Source organism: Mastacembelus armatus, chromosome 9, assembly GCF_900324485.2.
Source record: "Mastacembelus armatus chromosome 9, fMasArm1.2, whole genome shotgun sequence".
Lineage (NCBI taxonomy): Eukaryota > Metazoa > Chordata > Actinopteri > Synbranchiformes > Mastacembelidae > Mastacembelus > Mastacembelus armatus.
Genome location: NC_046641.1, coordinates 8,846,965 through 8,870,319, shown reverse-complemented (window position 1 = coordinate 8,870,319; position 23,355 = coordinate 8,846,965). Strand labels below are relative to the sequence as shown.

The 23,355-nt window shown below is 41.5% G+C and overlaps 1 protein-coding gene across 2 annotated transcripts in view; it reads left to right on the top strand.

The window, feature by feature from the left end:
• The first annotated feature begins 5,826 nt into the window (after positions 1-5,826).
• Positions 5,827-23,355, top strand: part of tcf7l1b (transcription factor 7 like 1b) — a 31,083-nt gene continuing 13,554 nt past the window's right edge. For both annotated transcript variants that reach the window (XM_026322038.2, XM_026322037.2), the window contains exons 1-3: positions 5,827-6,736; positions 6,862-6,934; positions 7,043-7,170. In XM_026322038.2, coding sequence (XP_026177823.1) covers positions 6,551-6,736; positions 6,862-6,934; positions 7,043-7,170 — 387 coding nt within the window. In that variant the 5' untranslated portion in view covers positions 5,827-6,550. The remainder of the gene's footprint in view (positions 6,737-6,861; positions 6,935-7,042; positions 7,171-23,355) is intronic.

The following is a 23,355-nucleotide window of genomic DNA, read 5'->3' as shown; positions in this document are numbered from 1 at the left end:
AAACCAGAACAAAATTTTATTATTTCTACAATTTCTAAAATCAAGCTTTGCTATTGAACTAAATTAAATGATATCATTTAAATCCAAACTGACTCAGGCATGAACAGCTATTATGTTGCCAATTCGCAATCCCCTCATTACAAATGTCAAAAAAATAAAAGTGCATAGACTTTGGTAGATGCTAAAAAAATTAAAATGATTGTAAAAAGATATACAAGAAGTATAAAAACTACACACAGACAAACGTTTTCCACAGATGAGGTCTTCACCACTGGTTACACACAGATGTACACACACACACACACACACACACACACACACACACTTGCTCACACTTACAGCCGTAGATGTTCAAATATGAGGCAACCACCAGCAGAGGCATTAATGCTATGGAAGAAAGATTTACGCACCAACATATGAGACATGATGGTTTCCAGACTGGATTGTACTGGATATGATCATTCTGTAGTTTTTTAAAAAGGAACCAAAAACACAACACTAATAATAAGTAATCCATGTGAACAACAAAAGTCCTCATGCAGTGGGAACTTTACCGTCTCCTGTGGATACACACAGACAAAAACCAGCAAGGACGCTAAAAATATGCAGAAGACTTGTGGTGCAGTTTCCCAAGGACAGAGAAAGGAAATAGGCTGACAGTTTCTCCCTGACCCCTTTACTACCCCCCTGTAACCTCCCAACAACCCCCACGGGGAATCCTGTCTCTATGTGTAAAACAGACAGTCAAAAAGCATCCTGGAAACTTTAGAGCAACAAAAACACGGGGACATGAGGAAGTCAAATAAGCTTGTGTGTAGAGGACTCAGTCAGGAGATAATCTCGAGGCCACACAGACCAGGCGCCAAGCCTATAGTGCCTAAAAGCTCTGGCGCAGTCGACCAGCGTGGTCATTGTTGTCTTTGGAAAGTAAGCGGCTTCAGCGGGGCCAGTGGTGTGAAAGCCACCTCTCTTCTTGAGTGTCCGCTCCAGACCCCTGTTGTTGACATACAGGGCAGGTGCAGCTGCTCTCTACAACTGCATCAAGTAGAACCCCCTAAACCCACACACAAACACGCATATAGAGCAAGAGCTTGGATGTCACAAGGGAGGGTTATATGGACAAAGACAAATCTACTATTTTCTTTAATATCTCTGCAACAATCAGCGAGGCACTGCTGAGTTAACACAGGGCCCACAGAGATGAAAACAATGGCTGGATTCTTCTGGCTTGAAGATGGCTATGGGAAATGGCAGGGATGCCAGGGCTGATAAGTGACCGAGGGGTTCAAGTTACTTCCAGCTGTCGGCAGCCGTGCATGCCTCTCTGGAATGTATGGTTCACGCATAATGCAAACCATTTCATTTGTGTAATGCTCATAAAAATCTGGCGGACATATTAAATAAAGTCAACAGCCTCTCACTTGGGAAGGGTTTATATCACAGGAAAGAATCTCCAATTCTCCGAGGAGCGGTGCAATGCATCCTCAGCTGAGAAAACACAGACAGTTGAAGACTGTGAGCAAAAAATGTTAACAGGATCAATAAAACCTGGAAAGCACAAAGCTTAGATACAGCATCTGGAAAGAGTCTGACTCAGTTGTTGTGGACAATTATAGTAGTTACAGAGCTGTAGATTGTAATGAGCGTCCATGAAGACCTGATGGTATTGTTGGCTGTGCCTGCTTTTTTCCCTTAAACTATAAAAGACAGACTTCCATATAGACACAGCAAAATAAAGAGCATATTTGTCTTTTTGTAATTAAAATGAAGTGAAATTAAACGTAATATAAAATCAAGGCTGTAAAAGATTAATAGTCGTAGTACAGGCTGTATTTTTGTGCTGTAAAACTGGTTGTACTAAAAACTAGCGCCACACTGCATTAGCATCACCTCAATACCAGCAAGGGCCTCTTCCTGTCCATTTGGAAAATATAAGTACATTCTGAAGCTGCTGCACACGCCAAACAGAGAGTGCTTTTGGCAGGCTTTGAAGTTCTCAGAAATAATGCTCCTTAAAAGCATCCTCTGCAATACAGAAAAACATGAGCATGTATTTCAGTCAAGAGGTGTGAGCGAGCATCTCTTAGCAACATTGTAAATCCGCACTGGAGGACTGTTTGATGTCTTTTAAGACTGTTACATCCTTTCTACAAGCAGCATTGATTAACCTTAAAGTAATATTCCTTCATTCATTTGTTCACACATTTATTCATTACCTTTACTAGAGTCTGTCTAAGCAGTTGAAGCACTGGACAGAAAGTGTTAATTCAGTCTGTGTCTCACAAGGGATACAATTCTGATTTGATGATATACATATATATATATATATATATAATAAGCAGATTTATTGAATGTTTTTTGTGTAGATGAAGAGTTTCCTTTCTGAAACCAGAACCCTTCTGGATTAAGGATAATACAAATGCAACAAAACAACAGAGAAAATGAGAAGGGGGGAGGGGGGATAAAACTCTGTAACAGTCTTTTATTTTCCCTTCTGCACAGTTTAGTGTTTCAGTTACACCCTTTACACAGTAAAAACTGTCATCTAATCATATCCTCACTCCGTCTTAAATGCCATATACGCCCATACCAGCCTGGAAAGGGGACCTTTCTGAGGATTAAAACGGATATGAGGTTATTTTTGCGAGATCCATGATTGCACGAGACACTCCCATCCAGACTGAGAGCGATGACTGAGGAGGTGAGCTAATGTGGCAGGGTGGTGATGCAAAAGAGTTGTGTAAATTTATCTGCATTGGATCTTGCCCTTTGGTTGAAAAGATGAATGCTTTGTTTTTGGTCTTTTAAATCTGTTGATATTTCTGTAATGTCTGGGACACGCTTGATGTTTACATAATGTGGTCAGGTCAAGGAAAATGCATTGATGTGAAGCAAGTGAAACCTCATTTATTATGATTATTACAGATTTGTTTTGCACCTCTTTCAGTACAGAAGCTATAAAAATCAAATAAAGATTGTGGGGGGAACTTTGGATTGATGAAGGACCATGACTTGGTTTCAAAGGCATTAAAGTGAGACCTGCATTTCCTGAAATGAAAAGCAGCATCACATTGTGTGATCTGACATGTCTTCCATGCACTTGAACTAGTTTTGTTAGAGAGCTTGACAGGGCAGGTTTGGTCTGGCAAGACATGTTGGACACACTGCAGCAGATCAGAGCGTAGACAAGAAAACTACTTTAACATCCCTGAAACAGTGAGGTGAAAACGTGATGAGGAGATGGGAATTACTGCTGAATTAAGCACCACTTTGATTGGAAACTGATTGACTGATGGTTGGCAAAACATGAAAGGATGACCTTGAATTCTCCAAAGCGAGTATAGATTGGCACACAGCATCTCTCTCTCTCTTTTCTCTCTTCTCCCTCGCTCTTCTACTCTCACTGTCTTTCAAACATACACACATGCACGCACATAGCACCACACAAACATCACATAGCTCAGTGGGCTCTCACAAGAACACGCATGACACATCCATGTGTATCGACACTTAAGAGTGCTACGTTTCTGCTATTTTTTTTTTTTTTTTGCTCTTTAGTGAGGTGGGGAAAAAATGAACACACAGTCACGTACAACAAGCCAGAGTTGAGAGAGCAACTTCAAAGTAAGGCAGATGCAGGGACAGCACCCTCTGAATAAATTTTCTGGCCACCAGTCGATCTGCCCCCGGGCTAAGATTGTGGCTGTTCACATCTCTCCTGACCCCTCATCAACTCCCAGTTAAAACCAATCCTGCTCTAACAAGGCAGAAATGTGAAGAGAGGTGAGATACGTTGGTAAATATAACGAGGATAAAGTCCTGTTTCACACGTTGCAGGTGCTAAAAATTTATTTTCATCAAATATTTCATTGTCTGACTTTCCAAAAAACCAAAGTACAGCTGGTTTGATGAATAAATCAGTGTGAAGAGCGTCATAACAAACACAACACACACACATTAACACAAAAGAATTGTTTTTCAATCAAAGCTAAAAGCAACCAATTAACGTGTGTTATTATCATGCCAGCAACAATTTTTGAACAATAGGCTTCATTTTATTATTGAGATGGTGGTTTTCTCGCTTTGGAATTAAACATTTCTGATACACTGGATGTTTTTTTAATTTATCACATTAGTGCCACATCTCACTGAGCTGTTACAGCTTACTGTCTACTTACTGTGTGCCAGTGCTGCTTAATAGCACACTGCTGAAACTTATGCTTGTGTGAGAAGTGTCAGTATTTAAGAGATATCCCTGTTCAGCAACTTCTTATTCACATCATTATTTTTCTATGTTGATGTTTTAATATTTGATTTGTATATTAATCATTCATGAGGCTATGGAGCATAAGCACTGAATAATTGTAGTTACACCTGCTGGGACATGCACAGCCCATTACATTTCTGACATGTGATATATTTAGAAAAATATTTTTTTCTCTTTTTAGCGTTTTTGTGTGTGTGTGTGTGTTAGGGGGATATAGGATATTATATTTTAGTTCAGTTTAAACTATAGGGTTATGTCCAAAATTTGAATGAACAAAATGAACAACTCATCTGAGTGTCACTTGGAAAAACACTCCGTGCATACTTTCTGTACATACTGCAGCCCAGAGAAACAATGATGCATAGCCCTGTATTTGTGCATGCAAGTGCAAATGTATATTTCTGTGCACATGAAACCCACTGCCCATAACTAGCCTGCATGCAGTTCATAGGAGATGCCGTATGCAACTACAACATGCTGCCTTTAACTGAATACAAATACACACTGGTGGACATGCACCCACAAACACCCAGGAGGAATGGGCATCTAATGAGGCCCGTGGAGACACTGCTGAATTGTCAGTCAACCCTCAGCTTGCTGACATGCATTCGACAACATCAATGATTTCTTTTCTCAAACAGGGGAAGCCTGTCGGATTGCATCAGAGGTGAGGAAAAGACTGAGGTCCACTGGATTTGGACTGAGAAAGGCAAATATGGAAATGTTTGAAAAGAATGAAACTTAAGAGCAACAGCCAACTTAAGTTACCTTCTACGTCCAAAACTTTCCAACTTTAAAGTTTTTTTTTTTTGAGAAAGCACTACATTTCTCTTTTACTCATTTAAAAACAGCTCTGAGTCATGATTAAGATTTATGAGCAGGTTACTGTACAGGAACAAAAAAAAAAAAAAAAATTTGTAACCACTTCCCTTGTTCTTCCAAGACTGCTTGCAAAACTGGGCCTCCAATCCTGTTCCTCAAATCAACAACAATAGGGGCCATGTATTTCAATCCACACACACTCACACACGCAGAGTGAAAGAGAGAGAGAGAGAGAGAGAGAGAGAGGCTTGAATGTTCAGAAGCTTGTTGCCTCACTCTGTCATGCCTATAGTTGCTCTATAATGGACCAAGCTTATCCCAGGTGTTATTGTTTTCAAGACACACAGACGTGCAATTTACATGGCTGTGTGTAATTATGACTTTCTCACTACAAGTCTGTGCTGTCATTTTCACACAGATGAGGTAGTTTCTCCCAGCCTTGTCTGTACAGCTGCTTTATAATAATAAAAATTATATTAATATTTATAATATTCATAATAGTTACTATTATATTGAATAATTGTATTATTATATTTGGTTACTGTATTTCTCCACATGCAAACTTCTATTTCTACTGTGTTAAAATGTCCACTGTGTGTGTGTGTGTGTGTGTGTGTGTGTGTGCGTGTTATAGTGGCTGAGCGTTGGTGGCTTGAGGGTTAAGAATAGCTGATCTACATGGCGGTGAATGAAGTGTCGGTTTTCAGTGCAAACTCCTCCTCTACGGACTGGCTGCGCTTTTCTTCCACTTGATGAACCAAGTAGTTTTCAGGGCGCATTCCCCGGCAGCAATGTGGAGGCAGAGGGGCGACCAGGTCCAGCTGAAAATTTGATACTTTTGCTCCGGGTTTTATTCCTCTTTTATAGTTTCTGAACTTTGCGTTTGTTAGGAAAAACAACGAACCGTCGAGTCCGAAGTGAAGAAAACTGCAGCCTGGTTGAATCGTGGTTTTCTTTTTTTTTTAATACTCGGCTCATTGTTTTCTTACACATGGATGTTAGGAGATGAGATCGGACGCGTTGGTCGTTCTTGAATAAACCTCTCTGTGGCTTCGGCTGTAGTTTATATGGTCTCCGGGATCTGTAGGAGGGGGGAGAAGAGAGTCCAGTTCCTCAGCGGCACAGCAAGGAGAGACACGGGGGCCACAAGTTGTCCACAAGCGAAGGAGTCGAAACTTTGCCAAGTTGCTGCGCATCCGGTCACTGACACCAAATACCCATCGTTATTTTCTATCAGCGCGTGTTGTTGTAACTTTTACTGTGGATTATTATCGTTGCAACACTCGTCATGGACCACGGGATCACGTTCAGAGGATGAAAAGGGAGTTTTGAAACATGAACAGCTTCTTGTAGTTAGTTTACTACTCAAGTGACTCGTTTGGACTACGCTTCTCTGATAAGTCAGTTGTTCTTGCGATTGTTTTTCCTTCTCCTCGACACCACATCCACTGCTCTGTGAAAATGCCACAGCTGAACGGAGGCGGTGGGGATGATTTGGGAGCCAACGATGAAATGATATCGTTTAAAGACGAAGGGGAGCAGGAGGAAAAGATATCAGAAAATGTATCTGCGGAAAGGGATTTGGATGATGTGAAATCCTCCTTGGTGAACGAGTCGGAAAACAACAGCAGCTCGTCAGACTCAGAGGTATGGATATTGCACATATAAAATGTCATCCGCTGTGCTCAGCGTCAACAGAAATATGATTTATTGGTGTGGAAAGTTTCAATAGTTTCTTCCCCCTCCGTGTGTATATCCCCCCCCCCTGTCAGCAAGCAGAGAGGCGCCCCCAAACCAGACCCGACTCAGAAAGTTATGAGAAAACAAGAGACTACTTCAGTGAAGGTAAATAAATAAATAAAAATAAATAAATAAAAAAAATCTTCAGTGCCATAGCTGGAAATTATGTCGTGTTGTGCCTTTATTTACCCTGCCTTGTCTTTACCCCTACAGCACTGAGAAGGCAGCAAGATGGTGGCTTTTTTAAGAGTCCTCACTATCCTGGCTACCCGTTTCTGATGATCCCAGACCTCACCAATCCCTACCTATCAAACGGTTCACTCTCTCCCAGTGCAAGAACAGTAAGTGTCCCTGCGTGCATTTCTGTCTTTACTCTCATTTCTTTATTCTCTCGCACTGTGCAACGACTTTGGCCGTGCGTAAAAGTTCCTTGTGCAGTGCCAGACCGCCATATTCCCTCCGAGTGGCCTCTCAAGGAGTACTAACTACTTCTTTGTTCTTTTTGGGGATATAAATTTCTCCCTGCCACACACCCTCGACGACGCTTGCAATTGACAACTTCTCTTTCAGGCCCAGTGTTCAGACACATTACTCAGTGGTTTGGTTTTTTTTTTGTTGTTGTTGTTTTGAATGTTTTAGCCCACAGCAATTCCTTAACGAAAATACACTCAAGTGCTCATACTGGATCTTGATTATATACTTTACAACTTATTTTTTTACGTGCTATTACCCTTAGTTTCCCAAAGGCTATAGTTTGCAGTGCAGAGTGCAGGATCCATATACAAAATATTTTAGTGTTGCAAGATATTTTTAAAGCTCTCCTACTCCCACCAAATTGATTTCCTCTTGCTGTTAAAGTCCAAGAGGGATGCATTTCATTAGTTTGCATGGTAGTAAGTGTCAGCTTGGTGTGTTCTGTAGAGTTTTGCACACACACTGCAGAAATGTAAAAAGAAGAAGCTGTTACCTAAAGTCACATCCTACACTAACAATGTAATACTTCATTCTGACAAACATAGGAAGCATTTCATAGCAGTGTGTATGGCAGCTGGTATCCAGAGACTTTTAAAGTGTAGATAAGGGTGACAGTCTTAAGTAAGTGCTGTTGATGAAGCGTTTGCCACGATTCGTTTACTTGTTGCACCACATCAGTTTGTTCAGGAAGCTGAAAGGGGCTTTTAACCAGTTCAGCCATTATTGATAGCAATTGTTGCTCTGGTTTGTCTGCTGGCACTTTTCTATATGATAAAGTCTTAACAACAGCTTAATGTTGCACAGAGACGTCACAGTAATTTCATATAGGTTAACACTTATGCGGACATGACTAAAGTCACATATAAAAGTTCATGAAAAAAAAAAAATCCCACTCTATGGGCAAAGAACCTGTTATACATAGCAACAGTGAATACTGACTCCAAGCAAACATGCACGATTGTAGGCAATATATCTAATGCTATTTAGCCTATTAAATACAGTTTAACAGGGGCTATGCAAACTTCCTTGAAATAATCCTTGCTGGAGAACTGTGTTCCTGAGTTTGTCCATCCCCCATGAATTGCATGTCACCCTGCACCCTCTCACACACACCAGAAAACAAAAAAAAACAAAAAAAAAAACAAGTACTTTCGTTAAGGCCTGGCAAGCATTTGACTGAAAAGCCTCCACCCCCCCCCCCCCCCCCCTCCCAACCTTTTCTGTCTCCTTTTCACTGTTCCAGGCCCACTCCCCTTGTCTCCCTGTACCTTCCATTCAATTAGAAAGGCGTTAGTTGACCATTGTTATTCTGAGCAGCCCTGATGGCTTCATTGGAGGTCTCCATCGGGGCTCATTAACTAAATGGCTACTATCCTCACACTAGGTGATACATACCACTGTGTAGCTCATCTATCTTATTGCTTTTGCTCACCAGAGTTTTGTAGGACTAATTCCATCTTTAAATACAAGGTGTTTTTGTATCAACCCTTAGTAGAAGTTTTTGCTGTAATTAAGGAACAAACCTAATGGTCTTAACTATTAGGTTTGTTCTGCAACATGACTGAGTTTATAACAGTGTATTATCCAGTCTCTGATTCGTTTTGTCTTGTGTCTCTGGTATGAAGACATTTAACTTCCTTGTGTTATTGTCCAGCAAAACAAAGTTGAAAATTCAAACGGCTGTTCTTGCTCCTTGAGGCAAAGTAACACATAATTGAAGAGGATTTAAAATTCAGAGGCATAATCCCCCCTATTAGAAAAAAGAATGAGGTCAATGGGACAGAGTGAGCTGACCGTGTCATTCGTGAGCTTGGCAGTAAACAAGCAGGCAGACAACGGCTGGCATATTTAAGGTCTCCATATTGCACTGTGCTTATGGCTGTGAATGCAGAGAATCTGAGTGAGGAGACTTGGTGCCTTTTTAGGCTTGAAAGTGTGTGGTTTGGTTTGGTCTGGCTGATATATGCCAGTGGTCTGTGCCCATGTCTGGCCAGCAACTTTGTTAGGCTGATTAGCTCTGAGGTGACATAAATCATGCATCTTAATTCTGTAAATTATGCTGACTACCTCATGAGATAAAATTTACCCACAGGGCAACCTAATTTGTTTGGCCTCTTCTTGGGGCCCGAGATACAAATGATCCTGGTTCTTGCGAACAGTCTATGATATTATGTGTCTTGGAAAGCCCTGGTGGGATTGACAGATTTGTTTTATAAGTGTGATGTGCTATGTGGTTGTGCTTGTGTTGCATGAGACACATAAAAGTTATGTCTCTCCAACAGATCATGAGATTAATACCGGGCATTCATTTCCAGGTTGAGAGCTGCAGTTTCATGCTGTAGCTGCGAGTGTGATGTAAATATTTTTGTCATTACAGATAGAAGGGTGTGTGCATGCAGATGTTTTTACATTTCCTGCATATATCTATTTAGAGCTCCCCCTTCTGGCCTGACATCCTATGTAATAATATATAATCACACAGCTCTTTAAAGCAGTACAGTGCATACACATTCTGTACAAATCAGTGTTAAAAAAAAAACATGTTAAATAACAGATACGAGATGTTGCTCACAAGTCGTCATGCAAGGATTTCACTCCACATTGTGTTACATGATGAAGGATTTAAGGCCCGAGCTTTTAAATTTGGATGTGGCAACCCTATCATGAGCAATGAGAGACAGGCCTACATGGGATCAGCAAAGAGTTCCCCTGAGGGCCAAGCATAACTGATTTAAAGCCTGCTCGGAGCTGACATTCCACTGTAATCCACCGAGAGCTGAGGAGGAGGTTTTATGTGTGCAGAGATGTTCCACCAGACTGCTGCCTGCTATGGGGTGCAGGGCCAGATAGGTTTTTTTTCCTACGAAGTCACCCTGACAGATCAGGCTTTTTTGTTTGTTGATTCACTGATGTGATTATCTCTCCATTGTTCCTGTAGTGACAGACTACTGCCAGATTTAATTGGCGAACACTCACTCTGCTTGACGCCACCACTTGTCAGCTTCATCAGCATTTTTAGATAACTCTGCTAGAACATCATCATCATCACTAAAGAGTGAAATGTCTCTTGTGTGTGAGAGGTGGCAAGTAAACGATAGCGAGGTTAGCCACTCAAATATATCTTCATCAAATACGCAGAACTCCCGAGCATGATTGTTGAATAGAAAATTGTTTGAGATTGAGATATGAATGGAGAGCTTGAATAAGTCTGAACATGTCAGTGGCTACGATTGCATGCCTCTCTGACTTTTTTTTCCCCATTCTTTCTGCTGCTTAAAAATGTGCAGACAAAGAAAAGTCAACACAGACATTGTCCCGCTGAATAAAAGGGCCTCTCCCTGCATAAGCAAAGGCTGTTTGTGTGGAGGTGTCTTTTCATCAGGTGGCTCTCTTGGCATTTCACTCACCTTGCTGCGTCTGTGTGTGTCAGTGTGCAACTTGCATCCTTGTGTGCTGCACGTTTGTGTTTGTAAAGTGTGTGTGTGTGAGTGTCAGGGTGAGGGGGGTGGGTGGGAGGGGGTTAGGGTATGTTCAGGTGAGGTGGTGTGGATACTTTGCAACAGAGGAAACAGTGTACAGGCCTCACATTCTGACAACCCTCAGCGTTGTATTCCTGAAAGTTGGCGTACAAATATTTTTTCAACCAAGCACTGTGTCAACAGAACTAACATTTTTGACTAGGTTTATAGTTTCTAAAAGATTTTTTCTTCAAAGGCAAACACATCTACATCAATTTAGTGGCACTGTTGAATTAGAAACTGGTTGCCAGTAACCGCAGAAATGCTATTGCTGGCTGAGAGCTCTTGTCTGGAGTGATTAATATTGATAATGCACTCATTGCTTTAACTCGAGGAAGTTAAATTTGGCAAAAATGGATTTGAAATATTAAATGAATCCCCATTTAGTTAGAGAGTCTCAGTTACTTTTGTATTACACAGGGGTAATCAAGCTCAGGCCTAATTGGTGCAGCACAAGCCAAGTTCATAGTGGTAATTATATTGATATAGCAAGTTACAAATGTTCCACTTCACAGCCTTTACATGTATAAATCACTCACTGTGTAACCCGCGAATCAGTAGATGTGATAACTGCAGCTTTAGTAGCTTCACACATGAAGTTTTACAGAACATGTAGTTTGCATTTTGTGTTAACGCTTATGCTCATTTCTGAACATCACATGTGTATAACTGTGTGAAATGGTGTCAGTCCTGGTCTGTATCTTTCCCTCTTTGGTCTCTGTGGAAAGCAGGAGTTGGCGTCAATTCCTCCTGCTACCCCGTAGCTTGCTGGTTCCCTACCTAACCCATCCACCCACCCGCCTGCCTGACATTAGAAATTCTGTTTATAGCGCTCTCTGGCTTCTCGAGCGCGGGGCCCATCAGGAGCATCTCAGCACCCTTTGAGGAAAGGATAACCAACATCTCCCCTCTCCAGCCGCAGACTCCCCATGTTCAGTGACATCAATGAATCCCTTTGATGTGCCAAGATGAATATGTGTGCAAATGTGTTTTTATCAATTTATGTGTTTTTCTCATTTGCTATGTTTGGCCAGAGCTGCTACACAGTTCGGTACATTGCTTTTCCCTCTGAAAATTTGGGCAAACTTGTGTTTGAGCTGAGAAACATTTGGCCAAAGGTGAACATCGCTTTGACAGATCTCTGTTTACTCCGATATCTCTTCTTTTTAGAACTATCAAACTGTTGTGAGTTGCATGTTGTCGACCATGTCTGTTCAATATACTAACAGCAAAAAACTTGTGTTGTAGGGTACTACATTTAAGCATATTAGTGAACAAAAAATATCTGTTTATAGAGGAAACCGCTGGTCAGGTCTACACATGTTGTGTCTTTTGAATAACTCCTGATCTTGTGTAGCGGGTGATCACTGGGAGGTTGAACCATTATAAAACTCAAAGCCAGAGAAGTTGAGGCAATGGAAATCCAAAGCTTTCTATCTGGTGCTTCACAGCTGCTAATTATCAGAAAGGTAAAAGAAGAATTTTTGAACTGCAGCTCTGGGAGATGGCGGTGTGGGAGGTGCAGACACGTATCATGTGTCATGTGAATACCAGCTTAGTCATGTCTGTTCAGTGGTATTAACCTGGAGCCCTGGTTCAAGTGGGGAGGGGTAGGCCACTTGATTTATCAGGACGTCTGGGTAGGCTGTCTCACTTCCAGGTTATCACAGTCCTGCAACAATTTCTCCTGAAACTATTTTTGACCATGCATTAGTCTCATAACCTGACTCATTTATCTCCGTTAAATCAAAACTCTCTAGCTCTATAGCACTATTTCCTCTCTATAAAATGGTTTGAAGACAATATAGATGGAAACTGCTCAAGGAAGTCGAAGCTAAAAACAGTGCATTTGGGGACGCTTTGCTTTGAAAATGTCTGAAATTGTGAATTGATTATCAAAAGAGCTGCTGATTAATTTTCTGCTGATCAACATCAATTTATTGACTAGTCATCACAGCTCCAGAGGACATCATTTTAATCAACTCTGTCAATCAACTGATGAAAACCCCACACTTTTCTAACTGATAAGCGTGGATTGTTCCATCTAAGTGTACGTGGCTCTTCCATAGCCATAACCAGTACTGTTTATCTTACATAAAAACTTGTTTTCCCTCTTTAATTGTACCTTAAACCCTCCACTCAGTGCTAATAAAATGTGATTGTACAGCAGGAAGAAAAAGAAAAACCTCTAAACAGGGTCTGGTATTCCAAGCAGCTGTTTTCAGTTTAAGCTCTGCAGGCAGCAGGACACGGAGAGAGAGCAGGCAGGAGGAGAGATTGTTGATGAGATGCGGTGGTGGGAGCATAAACTGGGGCAGATAAGGGTCCTGCTATTCCTTTGCCTGTTATCCCAAGGTGGGCTGGCTTCCAGACCTTGAGGCACTCACTTATCTGAGGGATTCTGTCTCCCACAGAGCGGAGCTCCTCCGCCATAGACCACAGTGCCTCACCATTTGCTTCCAGTCACAGCCCAATCAGCAAACAGCAGGGGGCTATCAGATCATGCATGTAGCATCAGCACTGCTAAGATTTGTATCAGGCTTCTCTTAAGTTCACGTACAGGGCAAAGAAATGCATCTCTTCCTACACGGGATCTGTTAAAAGCAATGTCATCCACTGCGCCTGTGGTATCGGTGAGGTTGTAATGGTCATACTAAATTAAGAAGGGGATGGATATCCATCCAGGATGAGGTTAGTTGATAGTGAGCAGAGCAGCTGTTCATCTTGTTGAACTTATAAATCACAATGACTGCTTTCCACTGAGCTAGTCCCTCGTGGAGCAGGTTTAAACTGCTGGTAGGATCCATGTACCCTGATGGACACATGTCACGTCATGTGCAACTTTCTGCACACAGACTTTAACCAGTTTTATTGTTTACTGGGTTAACTGTGCTGATTAAAGACCATTGTACTTCTTGCTATTCTATATAAAGAGAAAGAATATAAATTATATATTTTTATTTTAAGTTGAACCATAGATCTTTGTTTGACCTTATGATATCAAAAGAACAAGGAATAAAAGTTACATATACTATAAACTCACAACTGAAATGTCATCTGTAAAATCAATTTAGCTCAGTCTCAAAAATAAGTGGAGTCAAAGGGAGTTTTCCATATTTAAGATGTTCATATTAGCAAGACACATGATAATATGTGGTCATCTTAACACAATTGTCTTAAATTCACAAAGAAAATTTTAAAAAACTGATTTTCCCACATCGTTTTGGAGGTAAACTAAGTAACAGCTTTCTTTTTTATTCAGTTATTTTACTTGTTACTCTGAGTCAGTGTATTCATACAGAAAATATGTATTTTTCACTTTATGTTCTGCAGTGAGACTTATTTTCTATAGTTCAAAGATAAACTAGTCAAATAACTATGGTCTTGCCACAACTTAATCGGTCAAATTGGTGGGTATGTTTTGGTTAAGGTTGTAGGATGGAGTTTTGGCAATGGTTCAAGAAGCTGTTGACAAATGATTAATAGAAAAATAACAGCCCGGACGAATCGATGGGAATAGTTGTTTGTTAAATATCAAGAATTTAAGTAGAATATTCCCATGAGATCGCGCTGCCTGTCCTAATATTGATAATAACTTAACCTCTGGGTGCCCCTTGCTTCCACCAGTTACCTCATAAACCAATTGTACTTGTTAAGAAGTCACAATGTTCTGCGGAGCATCAAATTTGATTAAAGCTCAGCAGAGGGACAAGTCATCTAAAATGTGTAGCCTCCTTATCTCAGCCCAGACTTGTGGATCCTTTTAGAAAAGCACAGACTTCTGATGGGCTGATATTTTTTCATTGGCTTCAGCCACAGGATATCACTTTGCTGACCTTATCTCCTCAATTTAAAATTATGAGCTAATGTTCTTAATTAGTTATGTGTAATGACTGTAGTTAAGAGCCTTGTGCTCCACAGACATAAGACACTCTTTAGTGATAACTAGTCTCCCCTTGTGCCTGATGATCAGCGTGATTAGATTTCTTTTGTATCTTTTGTATCATTTGATGTGCCCAGGTGGGTCTTGTGGTTTCCCCATTTTGGGGAAATGTGTATTAGCATGAGGGGAATCTTGTATCAGATGATAACAATGAATGGAGCAGAGTTAGATGGCAGCTCCACACCTCTGCTGACATAATCCCTCATCCATTACAGATACCAAATCCCTACAAACGTGCCTGACTTATTTGCTTCAAATTTAAAGTAGCTACATTAGAAAAAAAAGATCCAATCAGTCCTATATGACATGGAATAGGCCAAGGAGCCCTTTTGTTTAATTTGTACATGGGTTGGAGGGGCTGGCTATTGGAAATCCCTGAAGCAGGCTTTAGGGGCAGGTCTGATTCTCGTGTGAAATGGGAAGGCTCTATAGCTCTCGGCTGACTTGACTGGGGCTGTATGGGTGTGTTGGCAGGGGGGAGCGCCCATCATGAATAGGGTCTTTGACTACCTCAGACTTGCCCTGAAAGGCAGGACAAAGACCCTAGGGCAACGGCTTAGAGCCTCACAGCTGAGATACAGAATGCTTGGCCCAGTCTTCCTCCCTCCTTGTCTGATTTAAATACTACAGTGGCTTTCAGCATTCTGGCGACGGAGGCTCGCATTCACTGCAGCATATTCAATATCAACGTTCTCTGTTTATGTTTACAGTATACAGACGCTGGAGTTTTTTTAAACTCAATCCACTGTATAGAATCCATCAAACCAGTGGTAAATATGCATCAGTGACTGTCTTTAAACCGCCTGAAGATTCGCTTCATGTTGTTTGTATTAAGAAGAATTTCTTTTGCTACAGACTGACTGCTGACATACTGTATGTGTGCCTCACTGCTAATCACAACTCAGCACTCAGCCGTTAATTACGGAGCATTTTTGCTTATCTTCGTGCAAGACGGAGATATTGGCAAGTTAACAAGATGTAACTTGGTGCACACCTCTAATTGCTTGATTGTTTTTTGACAGATCTGTGTGACACTTTAGCTTTGAGATTTGCAGGGGCAGAATATAAAGCCATAAATCTTTTCTGCAGAGTTAATGGGGTTATTTGAGTCCTGTCCAGACACTCTCTCCCCACAGAGTGTCTAGTTTCAGATGTCACTCAGAGCTTTGTTTGCCCCCTAGGGTGAAGGGTTAGAGGTCAAGGTTCAGGGCCAGTTGGCTGAGTGGCCACAAAAGCCCAGGCTTCCCCTCGGCACATCCGATCTCTTCTTCCACACCAGCCTGCAGCCACAAAGAAGGGATCACTTTGCAACATTTATCTTTTCTTATTAAAACCTGAAATTATTTCATGGGTTTCACAGTGAGCTCATGACACTGGCATACGGTTTGGTTATGAAACTTAAAATGTTTCACAGTGGAAACTGTGTGTGTAATTTTTCAGTTACAGCAGACTGCCTCTGCTGTCCAGCTACTGTGTTGATTCATTATTAGTGTAGAAAAAAGTAATTTGTAATGATTTGAATTTATATTGCTAATAATTCTATAAAGACTTTCTAATCCTCTGTTTCTCTGTCAACCTTAATCAAGAAATGCACCTCAGCAAAATCACTCATCAGCCTGTAAAAAAAAAAGCCCCAAATTCTTAATTTGTTTGTTCAAAACACCTCAGAAACTTTGCAAGCCCACAGCCTCGCCCTCATGAGCCCCCACCCATAATCTCAACTTTTCTCCTTGTCCCCCCACCACCACCATCCAAACATGTCCTCCAGCCAGGTTTATTATGCTGTTTCATGCAGACCAAAATTGCAGCTGCATGGAGCACAATCTGGAGCACATTAACTTAGGCGCTGTGATTTATAAATTGTTTCTCAGGCCATAAATCCCTGCTGCAATTGTGCACAAGCACCCCTCTTTTTCTCCAGTCACTCCTGCTTCCCTCTCCTTCTTTCTCTTAGTGTCTCGCACTCTCTAGCAGCTTACAGTCGCTTGGGTTAACACCTAATTGTTTGCAGAAGTGTGCAGATTGGATTGAGCAGAAGTTTGTTGCATTGTGGTGCAGATTTAGTGCTAGCAGAAACAGCTTTTTATGAAAGATAAACTTTCCTCCCATTTTATTGTATTTATAAACCTCACTATAGCATGGTGTGAGATAAAAATCCAAAATGTGGAGTGAGAATTTTTGCCTTTAGCTCCATGTTACTGTGGTTCATGCTCTGCATTCCTGAATACTGTGTAATTGTAAGGGGCCTCTTCTAAACTCTGTCCCTGGAAATCTGATATTTACAGCAGCCCCCCGATCGTAATCACCTTGCTATTCTAATTCGATTGTATTGAAACTGAAAGATAGCAGCAGCTGTATATATTGTTTTAAACAGCATATCAAGCCTTGAGTTGTCAGTGGTCTGGTTAATGTCAAAAAGACAATTTTTAACAGGCTCTGAAAACTGGAACACCATATATTAATTACTATTGGTTCCTTAAGAATGTCTCTGTTTTCTCATTATGAGTAAAAAGTAATTTAATTAATATTGACAGATGAATGGACTGACATTCTGGAGTGAATGATGGTCCCTTGCTTGTTTCTACTATTGTTTACTTTCAAGAGACTTGATGAACCTTGAAGAGGTAGGCGTGACCAAACTTCATCCACTGAAAATCCCACCCCTGAAAACCTACACGTTTTTACTGCAAAATGTGTCCTTTACAAAGTTTCAGAGCCCTCGGATGTGAACTGAACTGAATTTATAGCTAACCCTATCACCAGATCATGATTTAGCACTCAATATCACTATCCTCAGCATGATAAAAATGAAGCCTCTGGATTGCAGGGGAACGACTTTTACAAAATAAAAAATCCTTTGGCGACATTCCAGACCTCCCTGCAGTTTGCTGAAAATACGTGTAAGTAATCCTGGGGAATGTCATGGTAGTGAGTTGTGCACAGTGTCACACACTGTAAAAGTCTCAAAGTACTTTAGAAAATATTTTCATATGCACTGAGCTCCTGTGTAATATTGCCAAGCATTATTATTAAGATTATTTTCAGTCCTTAAAATTATTACTTTTTGTCCCATTTAACTCGTTATTATTGAGGAAATGACAGATGACAACTATTTTTCTTATAGCCACTTTGATGCAGTTGAGTTCTTACCAAAACTAAAACATTTACACATTTTATTACACTGTTTTATCATCTGTCCTCAAAGTTTTCATCTCAGGGCTTTCGTTTCTAACAGTCAGGCGCTGTGTCTCTCTGTGACAGGAGATGAGTGGGGAAACATACCTGTGGTGTGTGAATGTGCGAGTAGAACAGAGGTGGGGAGGCAGGCGCTGGGGAGGCGGAGAGGAGACGGAGAGTGGAGAGAGTGGGGTTAGCAGTGGGGTGATAGGCATGTCAGGTAGTAAAAACTGAGATGAGGCAGGGACCAGAAGTCTGCAGAGCCTGGAGATTTGCGCCTGCACTCACAGCGCAAACGCATGAGGCATCTGCAGACAGCTCTGTGTGTGTGTGTGTGTGTGTGTGTGTGTGTGCGTGTGTGGTGATGGGGGAAGGGCTGCTGCTCAGGACATGGGGGTGGGGGTGTGGAGCTGGATGGTGGTGTTGGGTGGTGGTAAAGAGAGAGAGAGGAGGAGATGGGAGGGGTGGACTTGCAGAGTGAACACAATCAGCCCTCTGTTTTCATAAGACTTGTGGTATGTGAGAGCAGAAACAAATGTGTTTAATTTAGGCCCTTTTTTCTCTCTCTTGCCTTCCCTTCTACACCCACTTGTGCCCACCTCAGTTTTTCAAAACTTTTTCCCTTCAGGATGCTTCATTGCCTCTTGCTTCTGTCAGCTGCTCTTAAGGAGTGTTTCAAAAGAGTCAAAAGCTAAAAAAAAAAAATCAAAAACAATAACCCACTGTGCCCTGTCAGAAAAAGACTTTTAGCAGACATACTAAAATTTACTCCTGGAGGTTGGGGGTAAATATTTATCTGCGATTTCTGGAAAAGGAAGGAAAAAAGGTTTTTTTAATGTCTTCAGCCAGAGTTTGGGGTGATTCATGTGCTGTGGTATTTGCCCTATTCAGTGTGAGGGGTACATGCTAGACTTATTATTGCCTCTTAAATGCCTTGGCAGGAAACACTGTATTATATTGGTAACCCATGCTGTCTCCAGTCAATTTGTGTTTGGTCATAAACGAAAAATTCAGTTCTCACTGATGTGTCATTGGCGTAGACCTGGACAGACACAGACACACACACACAGACACACACACACACACACACACACACACACCAATACACACACCTACACTTACACACGCATAAACACACACACACATACACTCACACATTTGTTTTCTAAGTCAAGCTTTACTGTAAACATCCAGCCAACCGCTGGTAACCACCTCGTGTTCTGGAGTTAATTATACAGACGTTTACGGCTGTGAATTTAAATGAAACAAGGCTACTCCCCAAACAATAAAAAGCTGTGTTCCTGTGCGACTGGACAAACAATGCCACGGGACATGGAAAAAAACAACGTCTTTGACATTTGAGGTGTAGCCTGTCTTGACATCAGATCACACTGACATTAAGAGGAGCAGCCTGTGACAATTGAAAGCAGATCTCCTGAGTACGGGAAACCACATAACTGACTTCTCATAATTGACTTGAATAGCTTCGCACCCTCCTCTTTATGTTTATGAGGTGGCCTTGCTCTTACCAGATGCATAATTAATTTCTTGTGTGTGTAATTATACAGTAGAGCTTTATATGACCTGTTGTTGTGCTCTATAACAGAATTACTCACTTATTCCTAGGTTTGCTCAAAGTTCAAGAACTTTCCTTTAAATAAGTCTGATTAAAAATGAATGAAAGTATATGAGACAGCTTAAGAATAAGGGCAGCTTCATTTAAACACTCATATGAGTTCTAGACGCAGGAAGCAATAACTTGGGATCATGTCATGTAAAAGGAAGAAAAAAAAAACAAACCCTGAAACAAATAATTGCTTGAGTTGCATAAAATGTCTCCTGCTGAAGTTGCAGCTCACTCACCGGGATAGACTGTTAAAGAAGCTTTTTACGGGGAGTTATCTTGGCCTCGTATTCTGTTAATGCTGTTTTATTGCTGAAACAGGAGTAAATTCACTCCCAGGACTTTTCAAATGAAACCAGGTTGCTTGGTCCATTTGTGTGGCAGTCATTCGACATCGTCACTCAGTGGGCATTTTAAAGTTGAATCTTGGAAAATCTTTTGTTGAAAAGAAAGACCTGTATGCTTCATATGCAGCAGCTATTTTTTTCAGATTTTGGAATAATAAATTATATGACTTTCACTTTCCTCTAAATACCCTAATGGGCTGCTGAGACATGTATGTGGCTGAAGCTTCAGGAAGCGTGTGTGACCATCTTGGAAAAACCTTGACGCTGCGTTGTTTGGACCTCCCTCACGCTGCCTCCCCTCTTCACTCTCCTCTCTCCCTCTTTGCGCTAATAGTTCTTTTGTGTACGAGAGCATGTTAAGAGGCCAATGAGCCTGGCCTTAATAGGCCATGTTACCATAGTAACCACAGCACTCTGGGTGTCTGACCTTTGACCCAGTTTTTTTTACAGGCTGTGAATAAGAGTGCAGGACGACCAACCGGGTCACAATAGAGGCCCGGCAAACTGAGGCAGTGCCCCTGTCATGGTCACTTAACTTCATTCCCCTATGGGCTAATGGACACTTCAAATGTTGTCGCCATTAGCAGGAGGCTACTGCTGCTGCTGCACCACTGGCTTCCCAGGGTTGATATAATGTATAAGGGTTAATTGAATGGGGTTAATATAATGTAAGATTCAAGTATTGAGGTGAAACGGGACAGTAGAAATTCATACAGTTTTTTTTAGGGATGACTTTACACAGCAGCTGAGTGCAGGTAGATGACACACAGCACTGAAAAAATGCTAAAATCCTTCAGTGTCAGAAAGCAGTTACACTCCCACCAAAATATTTTCATTGTTCCTTTCTCTTTGTACCTTCCCTGAAGACATCTTTGAGTACTATCTTCCTCTTTGACTAATCTACTGATTTTATTAAGGACTAGATAAATGGACAAGGCCTCCATTCAGAAACTTTGCAGAGGCCCAATGTTGCATTGCAGGTCTGAGCAGCTGAGCAGCTTGTCGTTTCCCCATCAATTACACACTAATTAGCACAATGACTGCCGGGGTTTGCTTAAGAATTGTCAATGTAATTGCTTTTAATGTTGACAAACAATGAGGCTCAAAATGGGCCTTGAAAGACAAGGCGAGGGGCTACTTACTCACATTGTCTTTGTGCCCAGAGCTTTTAATTGTGTTTCATGCATAGATCAGGTTGAAGTGTCAATGGCCCCGCATGAGCAGGTGATATCAGCAAAGCAAACCAGGGAGGGACTGTTGTGTAGGGGGCCTGACAGGGCTATTGTCTGAAGTTGCTGTTCATATGGGCAGGGGATGGTAATTAACACCTCAGCCAAACAGCAAGCTGTGTGGCCCATTTGTTTTCTGCTGGGGGGTAAAAGAAAACAGTGGGGAGGGGTTCTTGACACAGTAGGTGATTGACATTATCTGCTAAAGAGATCCGTACAGGCATTCCTGCTGCTGCGTTATTTAAGTTGGCCAAAGCCATTTCACAAGCGTCAGGTCTCGTCTGAGCTGCCACTTATTTACCTTTTGACTTCTTTTGATTGTTTGCGCTTGACTGACTGAGTTAATCCAATTGCGCATAATAATCAGTTTCATGTAATGTGTTTTAGATAGTCACTGTTAGCTGGTATATCTTTTCCCCAGAGTCAAGATATGTGTTATAAATATTTGTTTTGAAGAGTTGTGAATATAATTTTAAATGAAAGTTATTTTTTTACTTCACTTTTGGTCTGATTGACAGTCATTATGACTTCTCAGTGCAGCCCTCAAGTCGTCACATAGTTGCTAGCAAAGTTTGGGATTTTTTTCTGTCCATTTGGCAGAGTGTCTGACTTAGTTTGACAGCAAATGTCCAGACATCTGTCTCTTCTCCGTGCTCTGATGTTGGCCTGCAGTATGGCACCACACACTTCAGAGATGACAAAGACTCTTGGCTGTGTTTTCCTCCGCTCTGTGAGAGCAATGTAACAATTAGAATCCAACTCTGGCAGGCCACATGCCCCCTAGCATATGTTGCATTCTCTCAGTTCAAAAAACCAAAGGGCTCCAGTGCAGCTTTGTGGAAATTTCAGTGGCATCACTGCCACCTTTGTCGCATCTGGGTCCTGTAAAAGTAGCACATGCTACTGATGTCTATTCTGAGTGTTGGAGGCGGCAGGGAAGGCTGGAAGACAATTAGAGAGCTACGAAAATGGATCAGCTGAACTTCACTTTAGTTACACATTTCTTTCAGTACTCTGTCCGAGTTTGTTTACCACTGCTTCCAGCTACCATGCTGACACACACATTGCTATGGGTCCCAACCATATGTCTGTATTTGTTTCTAATAAAATAAGGGCATGAGTAAACCATAACTAAATATCTTGCATTTACATTGATATCAGTTTGTCTTCAGTTTCGATCTTTTACAAACATTTAACATCATTAAAGTCATATCATAACTATTCAAATCATCCCTTTTAAACGCTGGCGTCACTTTATGTTTTTTTTATTGTAACACTAAAAAAGTTTTTGCTGAGCAGCATGGCCCACAATTCCTTGATTTGTGTTTCCTGAAACAACTCACAGACCCAAACACCCTCCGTCTCTTGCTCTCACGTGTTAGTGAGCGGTTTGCTGCTCTAGTCTGGGCTGGAGCTAATGTGACAGTGTGTGGCGGGCATTACCTGCCTGCATGTTTCAGGGACTGTGTGAACAGTTGCTCCATGGGCCATACTGGCAATTAAAAGAAAAGTAGGCGCTCAGAAAAAAAGTGCCTTGGGGCATGTTCCCAGTCCTGGCAGAAGCTGTCAAATAAGGGATGGATTGGGTGGGAGAACCAGGGTGGGCACGACCGAGCTCGACCAAACGCTCACAATAGCGCTTGTTTCATTTGTGGAAGGACTCATGATTGACATAGATTAGACAGAGAATACTGCATTGTTTTGGATTTTTTCTCCGGAGAGTAGCATTCATTAGGCACCATGCACACAGCAGAGTAAAGTTTCAATAGGGAGCTAGCAGTCTTTAAAAGCAACTGCCTCCTGACAGTTGTATGGACTTGGGCCCATTAGTTGGAAGCTACGATTCAGCCTTGAGCAGTATAGTGAAAATGAAGAGGGCTGATGTCAACTCTAAGAATTTCCCCCCTTTTCGAAGGGAAAAAGGGTCCCCTTCCCCCTGCCTCAGCGCTCTGTTGGACCCCAGCTGTCAGGAAACAATACCCTCTGCCTGCTCCGACAAACTCATTCCTGAAAATGTTTTTTTTTCCCTCCTCTCCCTTTCCCCCTCTTGCTATAATGTCTTTTCCATTTTTAACCCACAGCCATCCAAGCTTCCTTCCTCCTTACAAACTCGAAGTGATGAATGAAGTTTTAAAAATCAAAACATGAATGCACGACTCCTTCAGTTTTGCTTCAGCTTGTGTGCCATCATTTATCCTGCACCAAATTTTGATA